Source organism: Berghia stephanieae, chromosome 2 (assembly GCF_034508935.2).
Source record: "Berghia stephanieae isolate SIO BIC M18660-M18661 chromosome 2, UCSD_Bste_1.3, whole genome shotgun sequence".
NCBI classification, from domain to species: domain Eukaryota; kingdom Metazoa; phylum Mollusca; class Gastropoda; order Nudibranchia; family Aeolidiidae; genus Berghia; species Berghia stephanieae.
This window is the reverse complement of record NC_088361.1, coordinates 105,324,554-105,341,927: the sequence shown is the minus strand read 5'-3', so window position 1 is coordinate 105,341,927 and position 17,374 is coordinate 105,324,554. Positions and strand designations below refer to the sequence as shown.

The 17,374-nt window shown below is 34.1% G+C and overlaps 1 protein-coding gene across 1 annotated transcript in view; it reads left to right on the top strand.

Annotated features, from left to right (window-relative positions):
• LOC144964079 (adhesion G-protein coupled receptor V1-like) overlaps positions 1-17,374 on the top strand; it is a 156,088-nt gene that overhangs the window by 65,420 nt on the left and 73,294 nt on the right. Inside the window, exons 26-41 of the mRNA XM_078898019.1 lie at positions 1,688-1,816; positions 2,268-2,482; positions 2,936-3,174; positions 4,083-4,343; positions 5,700-5,837; positions 9,823-10,086; positions 11,012-11,221; positions 11,495-11,618; positions 11,974-12,258; positions 12,831-13,003; positions 13,576-13,834; positions 14,369-14,491; positions 14,836-14,954; positions 15,476-15,654; positions 16,296-16,470; positions 16,742-16,906. Of these exons, the coding sequence (XP_078754145.1) occupies positions 1,688-1,816; positions 2,268-2,482; positions 2,936-3,174; positions 4,083-4,343; positions 5,700-5,837; positions 9,823-10,086; positions 11,012-11,221; positions 11,495-11,618; positions 11,974-12,258; positions 12,831-13,003; positions 13,576-13,834; positions 14,369-14,491; positions 14,836-14,954; positions 15,476-15,654; positions 16,296-16,470; positions 16,742-16,906 (3,058 nt within the window). The remainder of the gene's footprint in view (positions 1-1,687; positions 1,817-2,267; positions 2,483-2,935; positions 3,175-4,082; positions 4,344-5,699; positions 5,838-9,822; positions 10,087-11,011; positions 11,222-11,494; positions 11,619-11,973; positions 12,259-12,830; positions 13,004-13,575; positions 13,835-14,368; positions 14,492-14,835; positions 14,955-15,475; positions 15,655-16,295; positions 16,471-16,741; positions 16,907-17,374) is intronic.

Below are 17,374 nucleotides of genomic sequence, written 5' to 3'. Positions count from 1 at the left end.
TATATATATATATATATATAGCGGACCCCCTGGACACAGTTGGATGATCTGGATTTTGCAGATGATCTGGCTCTTTTGTCCCACACCCAGGACTAGATGCAAGCAAAAACCACAACTATAAACAACCTCTCGGAATCAATTGGTCTAAGAATTCACCCTGCAATGTCAAAGGTCTTGAGGATAGGTATGCGTCAAAGGGAGAAGATCAAAGTAAAAGATCAGGAACTCGAAGATATAGACACTTTCTGCTATCTCGGGAATATAATTGACAAGGATGGAAGCATGGAAGCAGAGGTGAAAGCACGAATAGTAACAACAAGAGATGAAGTGAGTAGAAAAGTGCCAGAAGACAATAGAGAATAAAAAAATTTTCGCGGCGGTGGTGGGGTTTGAACCTGCGACCTTATTGGTACGACAACTCCGCCTGGCAGGTGAGAGCGTGGCTCTACCGTGTGAGCTATCCACGAATACAAAAATATTCGTATCAAACTCAGGTCAGCTCTCTCTCACCCACTTCTGGAGACCGCCGGTTTGCTCGCCACACAACCATCGCGAAGTTTATGACCAGCAGTTAAGCTTAATAGCCAATATTCTCAACACAAACATATAACATAGAAACGATTGAGACATTGAGTATGCTCCGGTATATGGGGTGAATTTTTAATTCAGAAAAGTGAGTGGAGCAGGCACTTATGTTGGTAACAACAAGAGATGAAGTGAGTAGAAAAGTGCCAGAAGACAATAGAGAATAAAAAATTTTTCGCGGCGGTGGTGGGGTTTGAACCTGCGACCTTATTGGTACGACAACTCCGCCTGGCAGGTGAGAGCATGGCTCTACCGTGTGAGCTATCCACGAATACAAAAATATTCGTATCAAACTCAGGTCAATTCTAGAGCTCTCTCTCACCCACTTCTGGAGACGCCGGTTCGCTCGCCACACAACCATCGCGAAGTATATGACCAGCAGTTAAGCTTAATAGCCAATATTTTCGAATAGGAAAGGCACAGGCTGCATTCACATCTTTGAACAGAGTTTGGAGAACTAAAGATATCTCCCTTCAACCAAAGCTAAGACTTTTCAACTCAAACATGAAGTCGGTCCTACTGTATGGATGTGAAAACTTGGAACGCATCACAGGCATGTATAAGGAGGGTACAGATTTTCGTAAACAGGTGCATGCATAAGCTACTCAGAATAAAATGGATGGATAGAATAAAAAATGAAGAAGTATGGAAAAGAACACAGCAGAAACCAATGGGAGAGGAAATAGGAAGAAGACGGTGGAGGTGGATTGGACACACGCTTAGAAAGAATGACTCCACTATAACTAAGAAAGTATTGGACTGGAACCCTCAGGGCAGAAGATCAAGGGGAAGGCCACGAGGAACATGGAAAAGAATTAAAGAAGCTGATATACAGAGAAGTGGTAAGACATGGAATGAGATAAAAAAAAAAGTTAGCTCAGGATAGAGAAGGATGGAAACTGTTTGTCTGTGTCCTATACCCTGACCCAGGGTGAAAAAGGCAATGATGATGATGATGATAGATATATATAAATAACATTTTTTTAAATAATTTTTTTTATGTTGAAATGACATTCAGCTTAACTTCAAATCATAAATCATAATTGGTATAGTTTTATAACATCCAAACACCAATCGCATTTATATACATTTTTGATTGCAGTGCTCGTGTAGAATCTCCTTTTCTTGATGGTCCCAATACTCTTCTAGTTGGAGCAAGACCTCCTGGGCTAGATCTTTTCAGTGGATACTTGCAAGATGTAAGACTTTATGTCAGGGCCATGGAGGAAAGGTGAAGACCGGCTATAGAATCATTTAGAACAATTTGAGAAATAAATCTGAGAGAGAAAGAGAGAGAGAGAGAGAGAGAGAGAGAGAGAGAGAGGGGGGGAGGGGAGGGAAGGAGGGAGAGAGAATTTTGTGGGGGGGGGGGGGGGTATTTGGTTGTTTTTTTTTAAAGATTAGGCAAGATTTGTGTTTTGATATTTGACCAATTATGTTTCAATAGAAGTGTTATGGTGTATTGTTATTATTGAGTTATTGCCCTTTGCAATAGCTAATAATTTACTTCCATGAATAATACACTTAATTACATTTAGTTATTTCTAAATAATGTCACAATTGAATATATTAATAGAATACATTATATTCGTATCATTAGTTAACTACACTTGTTACATGTTAAATTTTTATTCCTAGAGCTCTAGTTGAATAATTGTTTTTATTCTGATTTGTATTTTCAGTGCTGTAAAAGAGATTTATTCCAGCTCTCCTTTCAAAGACATTACACAAATATCTGGTACATTAACATATGATGAGGAAGTTGAAACACAGAGTTTTACTGTAGGCTCCAAGCAGGATATCGAAGAGGAGGGACGTGAAGTCTTTAATGTCAAACTCCTTACAACTACTGGAGGTGCTACATTGTCTACCACAGATTCTCATACTACCCTCTCGGGTAAGGTTACATTTACCCTAGTCTACACTGTTTTATATATCTTAATCACTATTGCTTTGAACATTTTTCAAAAAATAGTATTTGTTTTAATGATATTTCCAAATACTTTAGTTTTTATAATAGCGCCTTATTATCATGTTCCATTTTTTTAAAGTTCAGACCTATTTCATTCTCTGCTATATATCAGAGCAACATCCTTGATTTAGTTCCAAATATACTCACTTTTTTAACTTTGAGTCTTGTCCTGTAATTTATGTAGGCATTTATATTTTGTCATTTTAGTTGATTCTCTGCATTTTAGTGACGAGACAATCAAATGTCTCTCCACTATTCTATTACCTTATTAAGCTATTCGTGTTACATGAAATTACTTTAAAATGTTGATAGTATTTTTCCACCCAACTTTGCATGACTGCATGAAATATCATAGTAATTTGTATCTATTCTATCCAGTGCTAAAGAGTGACAATGCTAATGGGCTGTATGCCTTTGTAGATAGATGCAGCCCAGCCAGAACTGAGACAGAGGGTATTGTGTTTACATGTGTCGTAGACCGTCTGAGAGGTGATGATGGATCTGTATCAGTATCTTGGATTGTACAACAGAGAATCGGCAGCGCTTTGGAAGAGGCAGTTGGTGATTTTGAACAGACGAATGGCATCATTGTTTTTTTGCGTGGAGAAAGGAAGAAAGTATGCCGAAACTTTATATCTATTGTTAATACAATAACTGAAATGGAAGTATTGTATATTTTATTTTTTCGATTCATGCATGTTATTAACATAAAGTCCTGCTCCAAACTCACTTTTCTGAACCTATCCTCATTTGATTTAAGGGCTTACTCAGCTTCAATCGGTTCTAAGTCACATGTTTGTGTTGAGAAGAGAGTTAATAGCTTAACAGCTACCTGCCAAACTTTAGTGGTGTTTTTTCATTGGCCTTGTTCTGACATATAATGCAACATAAATATGATCTGAATTTTTGCAAATGTGAGAAATGCTGCTTCTCATTTCATTTAAGCCCAGTCTGAAAACATATATTTGTTTTAGATACAATACCACTTAATTATTTTATAATATGTAATGTAATAAATTGTTTCATTATTCTTTTCTTATCATCAAATGATTTTACATAATTATTACCACCATTATAATTATCATTATTTTTATTATTATTATCATTATTATTATTATTATTATATTATTATTATTATTATTATTATTATTATTATTTTATTATTATTATTATTATTATTATTATTATTATTATTATTATTATTATTATTATTTATTATTATTATTATTATTATTATTATTTATTATTATTATATTATTATTATTATTAGTATTATTTGTCATCGTTATTATTATTATTATTATATTATTATTATTATTATTATTATTTTTTTTTTTTTTTTTTTTTTTTTTTTTTATTATTATTATTATTATTACTGTCATTATCATTATTAATTTCGTTGTTTGCCTTGCTTTATTATTGATTTTACTTATTTGATTTGTTGATGAAAAGATATTCTTGTATGAGTTACATTGGCAATTGCCTAAAATAAACGTTTTTGAACTTGAACTTATCAATATTGAAGGAGTTCCTAATACAATCAAGAGAAGACACCGTTCCAGAGCTGGATGAAATCTTTGAAGTTCGACTGGTATCTGCTGAATCAGACGATGGAATCGCTGGGAGCACTAGTACAAGTGGGGCCAGCATTGATGAAAGTCGAGCCACCTCACAAATTGTCATTGAAGAAAACGACTATCCTTATGGTTTGCTACAGTTCTCAAACTCCCTGCAAATAATCCCACCTCCTGGTGTTATCATTTCACCCGTGGATGGTCCTGTCAAGGTATTTCTTCCAAAAAAAAAATAAAAAAATATTGAGCTTTATATAGCGTAATATCCACTAAATGTGCTCAAAGCGCTTTACAAGGGTCCCTGGTCAACAGCAACATTTAACTTGTAGGACGGGACATGACGCCTGTTAGGCGATATTACAATTTTTTGGACAAACACAACGCTGTTAACGGCCAGGTACTCATTTTACACCTGAATACGGTGAGAGAATGTGAGTAAAGAGCCTTTTCCAAGGACTCAACTATGCGCCGAGCGCGAGGCTCGAACCCGGGACCTTCCGATCCAAAAGCAAGTGTCATACCACTAGACCACATAGCCGCACTATATATAATGAATCACTCCAATTTTTTATAAAATTAGACAAGAAGGAAAAGGAAGGTGCAGTAATGTACATAAACGTGATAGTACTTTTTATTTGTGATACAAATTTATTGTGAGTAGCATCTTTTGTTTTCGATATATTTTGCATAAAATTGGATACAAATCAATGGTTCAAAGCAAAGCAAGAAAATTTATATGAAAATTGGGTACTTACTGTTCTGAGCGATTGAAATGTTTTTAGTGAATGGTAAAGGATTTTATTCATAAATCTAATGGGAAACTTGGATTCAACTATATATCATCTTATATACGATGTCCTTTAATTTTGATGGATTTCATTGTTTAAGAGAAAAAAAATATGGCTTTATGGTCTAGTAGTATGACATCAGGGTTGGGACCTGTATGTCAAGGGTTTGAGTCCTACTTTGGGGCCGCCTTGAAAAGGCTCTTTACTCACACTTCTGACCATATTTAAGTGTAAAATGAGTAACCGGCTGGTAATCATGACAATTTGATTCCTTTTTAATAAAATTTATCATGTCTCATTCTATTTGCTAAGTTTTATTGGCTAGGAGCAAAGTGTGTTGAGCACATTAAATGGATAAGCACGATAATAAAGCTCATGAATTTTAATGTATATTTTGAAATCCTGAAAATGAAGTTAAATACTGATTTTAAATTATGAAGAGAATATGATTTTTTAAATCAATAATCATTCTGGGAACTTTTTATATATTGATGGCCTCTGTCACAAAAACGTTCAACTCTGGGAAATCTCATGCAGGACATTTTATAAACTACTGACATATAGCTATCCTATCGACATGAACAATTTTATCACATAGCAAAATAAAACCTTTTTAATTGGATTTACTAAATATTGTAGACATTATTTGTCAATAGTTGGAGAGACATCTTGGTCAAAAATAAGATAATAAATAGCTCATTTTTGTAGTTGAACAGTTTGCGTCTGAGGTCATCGATATCTATTTCTGCTCTCATATTTACTAATCTCGTCAAAATGTAGGTGACAGTTGGAGAAGAAACAGGTGTAGTATCACTAATAGTGCAGAGAGCTCAAGGTACACTTCGTGAGGTAAGAGCTGAATGGAGGACTAAGGACCTGACTGCCCTGAGTGAGGGTAAAATTCCACCTGATTATGTGGTAAGTGGAAAAATTACAGATCAATGAAAATCAGTGCCAACCTACTTATTTTTGTGAATACTATTAATCGTGTCACATGTATTCATTGGTTAGGTTCAAAGTATGATTAACATCATTGTTACTAAAACCAACGTATTTCTACAAAATGTCTGTCCCCTTTATTATTTAAATAAAGGACAGCTTACAGATATTATCAAAACAGGCAATTTATGCGAATGATGTGCATCCTCTCCATACAGTAGAAATACTAATGAAAACGCTTATTTCTTTCACCATATTTAGCGGAGAGGACATTCTTACAAGCTCACATTTATTTGAATTTTTTTCAATTGGTTTCAGTTGTTCTGTTATTTATTATTTATAGACTCTAGATGGTTTTAAGTGGGTTGGACACAATGTCGGAATACATTATTTATAGACTCTAGATGGTTTTAAGTGGGTTGGACACAATGTCAGAATACATTATTTAACTAATGTTTAAGTGGTTGACACAATGTCGAATACATTATTTATAGACTCTAATGGTTTTAAGTGGGTTGGACACAATGTGAATACATTATTTATAGACTCTAGATGGTTTTAAGTGGGTTGGACACAATGTTGAATACATTATTTATAGACTCTAGATGGTTTTAAGTGGGTTGGACACAATGTCGGAATACATTATTTATAGACTCTAGATGGTTTTAAGTGGGTTGGACACAATGTCGGAATACATTATTTATAGACTCTAGATGGTTTTAAGTGGGTTGGACACAATGTCGGAATACATTATTTATAGACTCTAGATGGTTTTAAGTGGGTTGGACACAATGTCAGAATACATTATTTATAGACTCTAGATGGTTTTAAGTGGGTTGGACACAATGTCAGAATACATTATTTATAGACTCTAGATGGTTTTAAGTGGGTTGGACACAATGTCAGAATACATTATTTATAGAGTCTAGATGGTTTTAAGTGGGTTGGGCACAATGTTGGAATACATTATTTATAGACCCTCGATGGTTTTAAGTGGGTTGGACACAATGTCAGAATACATTATTTATAGACTCTAGATGGTTTTAAGTGGGTTGGACACAATGTCAGAATACATTATTTATAGACTCTAGATGGTTTTAAGTGGGTTGGACACAATGTCAGAATACATTATTTATAGACTCTAGATGGTTTTAAGTGGGTTGGACACAATGTTGGAATACATTATTTATAGACTCTAGATGGTTTTAAGTGGGTTGGGCACAATGTTGGAATACATTATTTATAGACTCTAGATGGTTTTAAGTTGGTTGGACACAATGTCAGAATACATTATTTATAGACTCTAGATGGTTTTAAGTGGGTTGGACACAATGTCGGAATACATTATTTATAGACTCTAGATGGTTTTAAGTGGGTTGGACACAATGTCAGAATACATTATTTATAGACTCTAGATGGTTTTAAGTGAGTTGGACACAATGTCAGAATACATTATTTATAGACTCTAGATGGTTTTAAGTGGGTTGGACACAATGTCAGAATACATTATTTATAGACTCTAGATGGTTTTAAGTGGGTTGGACACAATATCAGAAGACATTATTTATAGACTCTAGATGGTTTTAAGTGGGTTGGACACAATATCAGAATACATTATTTATAGACTCTAGATGGTTTTAAGTGGGTTGGACACAATGTCGGAATACATTATATATACAGTCTTTAAAGAATGATATCTAACATTCTTCAGTTTGATCAAAAACTTTGCAAAAATGTGGAAAGGTTTGTAATTTCTTTTCCGTTTTTAATTAAATTTTTATTATGTCTATCCAGGAAAAGGTAAGTCGTGATCTATTGTGATTGGTGATGGATTATTTTTCATCTGAAAACATTTTTAATGGGTAATAGGTAGGATACCATTAGATCAAACACCCCCCACCTCCATTTTTCATTTCGTAAGAGGTATCAAACTAATTTAGTTCTCCACATCCCCTTTTATCAGTTTCCCTGACTTTGCACACCTTATGATTTTTTAACATTTGTTTTGACATGATTTATTTAGATTTACAGTAGCATATACAGTGTTTTAAAAACTTTCCATTCTTTTATTCTGAAAGTGACACATATACAGTGTTTTAAAAACTTTCCATTCTTTTATTCTGAAAGTGCCACATATACAGTGTTTTAAAAACTTTCCATTCTTTTATTCTAAAAGTGCCGCATATACATTGTTTTAAAAACTTTCCATTCTTTTATTCTGAATGTGCCGCATATACAGTGTTTTAAAAACTTTCCATTCTTTTATTCTGAAAGTGCCTTTTAGTTTCATATCAGTAATAACTCTGAACACTATTAAAAGATTTAATCATTTCTCGTCTCATTAATGATATAAAAAGTAAAAGTAGTCCTCCAGAGCACAAAGAGCCAGAGTTTCTCCCAGTTTCTGTAGCGTGAAACGGACAATAGCAATTACTTGCTATCCTTTGGATATGACGCTAGTCTGTTGCAAAATACTTTCCATCAGATGTAACAGACCAAGCTACCTAATCACTGCTGGATGGAGAGGAGTGTTGCAAAAAGAAAACTCAACTGAATCTGGGATCAATCACAGTCCCTTTGCTCGTTAAGCGAGCCCTCTACCAACTGAGCTATCTGGCCTGGACCCCTTCTTCAATAATATCCTTATTTTATCATTTTATTTGTTTTTCAAATGTAAACTAGATACTTGTTTTTCTGGCAATTTTCTGTTTGATTGTTTTGGTGTTTTTTTTATGGAGTTTTTTTCTTCGAGATTTAAGTTAATGGTTATGCCATTTACAACCAATAACAGTATTTAAGGAGCAGCGTGGCTCAGCGGTACAGTTTTTGCTTCATACCCTAAAGGTAACGAGTTCGATCACCCGCCGCTACGTTGTGTGGCCTTGAGCAAGTCACCTAGCCCTAGCTCACTTTGCGGCGCTGCACTGCGGCTGACGCCTGGGTTATTCCAGTCTTCCCTCGGAATAGACCCTAGAGACAAATTTCCCCTTGGGGATGAATAAAGGGAATTTTATTTTTTTAATTTTATTAATGACATTTATGCTCTAATTATTGTATCGAATACAGTCTATTTTTTATTGGTAAATCATTTTCTTAATCCAGAGTGCTAATAAGGCTTAAAAGTATTGCTAATGACAAATTCTAAAAACATTTTCAGTTGTAACAGTTTACATGTTCTCTTATTCCGTTAAGTATGGAATATGGACTGTAAATATTGTCAGTAGTACAGAGTATTAAAAACATTTTTTTTAAAATGAGCTTTATATAGAGCAATCAATATCCACTAAATTTGCTCAAAGCGCATTACAAGGGGCCCCTGGTCAACAGCAACATTTAACATGTAGGACGGGACATGACGCCTATTAGGTGATATTACAATTTTTCGGACAAAGACAACGCTGTTAACGGCCAGGTACTCATTTTACATCAGAGTACAGTGAGAGAATGTGAGTAAAGAGCCTTTTCTAAGGACTCAACTACGCGCCGAGCGCAAGGCTTGAGCCCAGGACCTTCCGATCCGAAAGCGAGTGTCATACCACTAGACCACATAGCCGCATTAGCTTTTAAAAAATAAATCTGACGATGGAAAAAATGTTAAGTCGAGTCATTATCAGCCTGGTGTCATATGATTTAGCATTAAATTTTCTTTGTATTTTTTAAAAAACTTTCTTCTATGTAGGGAGCAGTGGGAAGTGTTATAATGCTCGATGGAATCAACTTTGCTAATAAGGCTTAAAAGTATTGCTAATGACAAATTCTAAAAACGTTTTCAGTTGTGACAGTTTACATGTTCTCTTATTTTGTTAAGTATGGGATATGGACTGTGAATATTATCGGTAGTACAGAGTATTACTAGCTTTTTTTTTTTAATCTCACGATGGAAAAAATGTTGAGTCGAGTCATTGTCAGCCTGATGCTTTAGCATTAAATTTTCTTCGTATTAAAAAAATTTTCTTCTATCTAGGGAGCAGTGGGAAGTGTTATAATGGTCGATGGAGTCAACTTTGCCTTTGTGAATATCACACTCAAGGATAACGCCATTCCAGAGGCAGAAAAGACTTTTGAGGTGGAACTATTGAATCCAACTGGTGGTGTAGAGTTGGGGCCTGGGGCAAAGGTTGAAGTGACGATAGAGGCATCAGATGCAGCTTTTGGGGTTTTTCAGTTTGTGGATGCCCAATTGGAAACAGTTGTCAAGGAAGAAAGAGATGCAATGTTTTCTCTTGAGGTAAAAATGCTGTTTCAAAATTAATGTAAATGTGTCTGCTCAAAGCTCGAAGAAATTAATAATAATGTGAAATTGAATGTAAGCTTCAATTTAATTACAAAAACAGATCAAATGAACGTATCGGGTTTCCCCTTTATCAACAAAACAGGATGAATGAAACACCACAGATGAATGAGTTAATGTGGTAGTGGCGTAGTTAAGATGAATAATGATTCGAGCTTCGAGCAGCAACATTTACATGTTTTAAAATTAGAAATGTTAAAACATATTTGCATGATTTGATATGCTTAATGTATTTCACAGTGTTATATTTAGTCTCCCTGCAAGCCATGCCATATGGAATCAAATTTATAAACATGCAGTTCAAAATTGCCTGCCCAAAAATATTGTATGCATACTTAAAATGGGTCATGCAATATTGTTTTAAATGTTAGATGTTTACCAGCAGAAAATGTGTTGTAGAGAGCTAAGAGCAAGGCCATAAGATATGGAGTTGCATAAAAAAAATCCAATAACTCTTAATGATTTATATAAAGAGGGCTCTGTTTAACATCCAGTTGTTCATTAACACTTGAGTCTACTTGAATTACATTTGAAAATTGCCCAACTAAAAGGGTGAAGAGTTTTCCTTTTAATATTATATTTCAATTGCATATTTGGTATTTTTTAGGAAATAGATACTTATAGTGACAATAGTAGTTATGTGTGGTTAAACATTCTATTAAATGAGATTATCTATTGGTGAAAACACAAAAAGAAAAAAGAAACAATCTCTTGTCTTGAGGCCTATCACAAAGTTTTAATGTATTCATCTGTTTAATAAATTAATAGACAAGGTAATGACGTGCTCATTAATTCACTTATATTTCAATGGAGGTTTGTGTTGATCCCGATGAATTGTTATTCTCGACAACTTTCTTTTAAGGTTAAACGGCTTGGAGGATCAATAGATGTTGTGGAGTTGAGGTGGGAGGTACTTGAAGAACATGATGATGGCCTTGACATTGTGGAGCAGAATGGACAGGTCACATTCCAGCCTGGACAGACGTCTCAACAGATACAGATTTCTGTCAGGGATGACATTGTGCCTGAACTTGATGAAACTATCAGAATAAAATTGTTAGGACCTAGCAAGGTACTTTAAAATGTTTATGGATAATGAAGAATCAGAGGTGTCAAATATATATATATATATATATATATATATATATATATATATATATATATATATATATATATATATATATATATATATATATATGAAAGGATATGGGATGGGGTTGCCACTTTTTGGGGGACAATAAAGATATATTATTATTATTATTATTATTATTATTATTGTTATTATTAAAAAGAATTTCATGTTAATCATTAATTACGTTTTCTATTTTGTATTTTTCTGTCAAAGGGTGAATTAGGTGATCCTTTGAAAACAATAGCAAGAGTAACTATCCTTGCCAATGACGATCCATATGGGAAATTTATCATCCCTGACAACTTCAGACCTATTCGTGTGTTGGAAAAGGACCAAGGTAAGGCAATGTGTCAAATGAAATTTGAAATAGAATTTCAAATAAAATACTAATAATAATGAGAACTTGCAGCAGTAACGAAATCAGCAGTATTGATAACTAAGTTAGTGATTTATTTGAGTTTGGCAAAATAAAAAAAAGTGTTTTTCAACTTTTGTTTAAATGTAATTATGGATTAGATTTATATTATTTGTCTGGTTATTTTCCTTTACTGTGTTTTTTTTTTTTAATCTTGCATTTAGGCTCTTATATGACATCTAATGTTTGGCAGATTAAACTGTTCAATCAACTCCTACAATAAATAAAACTAAATCACATACTTACAGTCAATGTTTAAGGGCTTGTCTTTTCACAGAAATAGCCATCACAATACAGAGATTGGGTGGTGTGTATGGATCAGTAGACATTGGTTTCAGGACACTGTCTCCGTCCGAATCTTTTCCATATTTGCCCGGCCCTGTCTCCAAGGCTCAAACAACAGATTTCATTGCCAAACAAGGACAGATCAGTTTTGTTGAAAAACAAGAGTATGCTGAATTTTTTATCCCTATCATCGATGATGCAGATCCAGAACGTGATGAAAGTATATTCATTATACTGACTGGTGTCACCCTTGTTCGAGGATCACAACTGCGTGAAAGTAATAGTATTATTATTGTCATTATTATTATTGTCATTATTATTATTATTATTATTATTATTATTATTATTATTATTATTATTATTATTATTATTATTATTATTATTATTATTATTATTATTATTATTATTATTATTATTATTATTATTATTATTATTATTATTATTATAAATATATATATATATGATAGTCGCGTAGTTGGTTGCAGGCCAAATAGTCCTTTAAACCTTGCACCTGGTGTAAGCTGTTGGACAAAATTATTTTTAATATTTGATGATTTCTTAATTCTATACTTTTACACTCTTGTAATGTAATTATCAGAATTTTTCGCTGTTAAAGTCTTGAATTTGGTATAAGATTAATTTCTTAATAGTATGAATGTATGTTATAGAATATTTTAAGCCAATGGGTTACTCATGATTTAGCTATAAAACGAATATAAGAATCTATTGACAATACTGAATATATGTTTTGCATAACCAAAGCTTTTTAACCATTTACAATTTGTAGGCCTACTTATTTATTGAGTAATGAAGTATCTTGTCTTTAATTTTTTTTCCTTTTTTCACCAGTTGATGATTCACCTTTGTTAGGCATGGGGTCTGAGACATTCGCTCAGATTATAATCTCCAACAATGACGATGCAAATGGCCGGCTTACATTGTCTCCTGTCACCTTAAATATTGAAGAGTCAAATCCCACACCTCGCATTGAACTGGTCAGATCTGGTGGGGCCTTTGGGGAGGTCAGTTTATTATTGCCATTTGTCCAAAAGATGTCAATTTATTACAGGGCCGGTCTGTTAAAATGAAATGCACAAGATAATCTCATATGAAAAGAAAAATGATTGGTAGTTTTCCATCTCTCAACTCAAAACAAAGGTATTTTGAAATAGAGTTGCTATTCACAAGACTTCTTTCCTATTGTTTCTGTGGTATTTGTTTTAGTTTACTCACATTCTCTCACCGTACTCAGGTGTAAAATGTGTACCTGGCCGTTAACAGCGTTGTCTTTGTCCGAAAAATTGTAATATCGCTTAACAGGCGTCATGTCCCGTCCTACATGTTAAATGGTGCTGTTGACCAGGGACCCTTTGTAAAGCGCTTTGAGCACATTTAGTGGATATTGCGCTATATAAAGCTCCCTTTTTTTTTTTTTAGTTTTTTTTTTTTTCAGTTGAGTTTTGTTTTCTTTATAAATTGGATAAATTATAATGCTCCATTTCTACTTCAGTCACTGTAAACATCACCAAATTTATTAGTTTGAAATCTTCCAGCTTTTTAAGATGTATTAATTTTATGTCATATTATTTTCTAGGTATCTGTTGCTTTCCGAGTCACAGATAGAACAGCTAAACTAAATTTGGACTACGTTGTTTTGTCTCCTGTGATAATTCTGGGTCCCGAAGAGACGAGGAAGCGAGTTCCTGTCGAGGTGATTGATGACAGAGTACCTGAGCTGTCAGAGGATTTCACTATTGAATTGCTGAACTCTATCTCAGGAGGTGCTGTTTTAGGTGAAAACACCACAGCTGTTGTTACCATTTTACCATCTGATGATCCAAATGGACTGTTTGGTAAGGGTGATTTATGGGATCAACATTGTCATCACAGCTTTTAACTCACTCAACCCTGACACCGCCTATATCCGTAGTTTACCCCCCGGTTACTTTTACCCCATGCCTATTTATTACATTTTTTAAAGATAAGTTATAAGCGTTGTATCAAAGATAATGTCTTTAGGTTTTAAATGTTAATGGACGTTGAATAAAACTATCTATGTACATACTCATTTTTAATAGAATTTTTTATCCAATGTTGAAAAGGAGCAAAAATCTCTAGGATTGAGTGAGTTAACTTTACCGCCATCACTATTACCACCCCCCACCATCATCATTAACATTATCATCATGATCACCATCAGTTGCAGCAGCGGATTATCACAGCATCACAACATCATGTTATAATTGATATCGTGAACAACAATATCATTATTATCGCCATCCTCTTTATTTTGTTATGTATAGACCATATTTTTTCTCACTATTGTGTAAACTGCTTTATTTATGATGTCATCATTCTGCTTTTCTTTTGTTTATATCCTTATCCAGAATTTGTTACAAAAGAACAGACAGTGGAAGAAGGTGAACAAGTATACAGTGTGGAAATTACTGTTAGTCGAACTGGTGGATCTATAGATGTGGTCAAGGTAGAGTGGGAAGCTACACTCGACGGTAAGACATACAATTATATACATATTCTTCTTCTTCTAGTCAGCTGATCCTGCATAGGACGTTGCTTCCCGAACTTTCTTGCGAAGCAGATTACGGTTTTCCGCCAGTCTACTTGCTTGAGTTGTCATTCCCAGCCATTCACATATATCTTGTTCCCAGCTTCTTGTTGGTCTACCTCTTCCTCTCTTGCCGTCTACCCTTGTCTGCAGAATGTGCTTTTCTAATGATTTGTGGCGAGTCGTATATAAGCTAATACTAATACTGATATGCATGATTAACTGGGCAACAAAAGATCATGAATTTGATTTGCATCATCAATTGATTTTGGCAATTATTTTTGACAGGTATTTTAGCATCAGACGATATCTCTCCTAGTAGTGGTTCCTTATTGTTTGTCACCAATGAAGCAAGTCACAAGATTAGAATATCCATCCTGCCTGATACCATACCAGAGGGAAAAGAGGTAATTAAGATCATGATGAATATTATATTGGCTTTTATTTTGATGATAATGATGATGATGATGATGATGATGATGATGATGATGATGATGATGATGATGATGATGATGATGATGATGATGATGATGATGATGATGATGATGGTGGTGGTGATGATGATGGTGGTGGTAGTGATGATGATGATGATGATGATGATGATGATGATGATGATGATGATGATGATGATGATGATGATGATAAATGATGATGATGATGATGATGATGATGATGATGGTGGTGGTGATGATGATGATGATGATGATGATGATGATGATGATGATGATGATGACGACGACGACAACGATGATGATGATGATGAAAGTCGTGGTGATGGAGAGAAAGTGGTGTTAATGTGATGATAAAGCTTAGATATTCTACAGTAATTTTTTTCTTCATAAATCTGTTTTATTCATTTATTACTATTAGTTTTAATGTTGTGTATTTCTGTGCACTCTTTCTATATGCATTCTTGCTTTGTTTTCAGTCTATTATTATCAAACTCGTCAGTGCTTCGAATGGAGGAAAAATAGGTGAACGAAATACCCATGTTCTTAACATTGCTCCCAATGACAGCCCCCACGGCATTATTGCTTTTTCATCACCATCTTTTACCATTCAAGAAGATGATGGAACACCAAGCCAGTCCATTCAAGTGACTCGCAGGTGATTTCTATTTAATCTCATGGAATTCATAGGGAATGAGATTAGCGGAAGAGTAGCATCGCTTGATTGGACGTTACTGGTGGAAAAGTTATTAGAGAGAGAACGTCATGTTGGTTGTGCGCATGCGTCTCTCGTCCTTGCTTCCGGTGAAAGCGGCTTGAGACACTTCACCGAAAGCGAGGACGAGAGAGAGAGACGCATGCGCAAAACCAAATTGACTTTCTCTCTTTAAGGTGACGTCCAATCAAGGGACGCTACTCTTCTGCTAATCTCATACCCTATATTACATTAGTTATTTCCATTTACAACTAGTAGCAGTTTTTTAAAATAGATCTGATTTTTCAATAAATAATGGCATTCACTAAAACTTATTTATCAGATAGGAAAGTAGGTATTTATAACATCAATCTTCATTCACATGAAATAAGTAATCCTGGTGCGTTTGGAATTTTTCTTTGTTTTAAATGAATATGTTTTAAATAATTCATTAACGATTATAATCAAGACTTGCTTCCTTAACAATATGTTCTTGGGAAATATAGAACTTGAGCGGGGAGAGGGGTCCTAATATTCACTCTATACAGTAGTATTCATCTACCTTCAATAGAATGTCATTTTTTTAAAATCGAATTTTTCTACAGTGACGGAGATTATGGCCAGCTGAAGATTTACTACTCCACATTAAAAATGACCATTGTTGATTTAATCAACATGAAGAATGAAGATTTGCTGAATATTTACAAACCCCCTATCACAGGAGAAACACAAGAGGAAGGAAATATTGTCAACATCAGTGATTCCAAGGAACCTCTCAAAGTATGTGCAAACCAATGAACTTTATTCAGTTATTTTTAAAACCATCATTAATGTGATAAATTGTTATTTCCATCCTCACAAAAGTCGATTGCATCTTATTTATTTTCATTAATGAAAGTTGTGACTCTGATTCGTTTTTTTTTTTGTATTTTTACATCACTGACTGATTGATTATGACCATCTCCAACTTTTCTCCTTTTTTAATCAATTTAGTCTTGCAGATTTTAGTTGTATTTATCATCCAGATGAGAATTTTTTTTTATCAATTCAGGCCTGCGCATCAGCTTGTTCCCTAACTGCATCATGTTTGAGTTTCGCTCATGTTACAAAAGAGGACAAAACTGTTGTGTGTTCATGGTTTGACTCGGTCTTTTCTGCAGAGGAGTTGGTAGCTACTACTTCTGTGGCAAAATATTATGTGAAAGATGAGCCAAAGGTATGTATGGGTTGTAATGTCATGTCGCTTTAGGTTTTGTAATTATTTAATTATTGTTCATTTATTTGTTAATTTATTTATTTGTATATATTTATTTGATTTCAATAATTTATACAAGGAGGAAAAGGGAATTTCTTATACATTAGGTCAACTACAAGTAGTTGTTTTTATCTGAGGATTTAGTAGGGTCATAGTTGGCAATTGATAAGAGAATTAAGCAATGTTTTTTTTAATGCATATGTAATGTTTGACTGGTATAGCACCGGCATATCTCATAGATCACGTGGTCATGTGTAAATTTGAAAATTACACTTTAAGATCATGTAATGACCAAATGAAAACTTTGGAAAAAAAAGTCAAGAACAAAATTTGGTGATAGATCGTTTGCTTGTTTCGGCCCCAAGATTTGGAATGAACTACCACGTGGTCTGAGGGAGTGTAAGTCTTTACCTGCCTTTAAAAAGAATC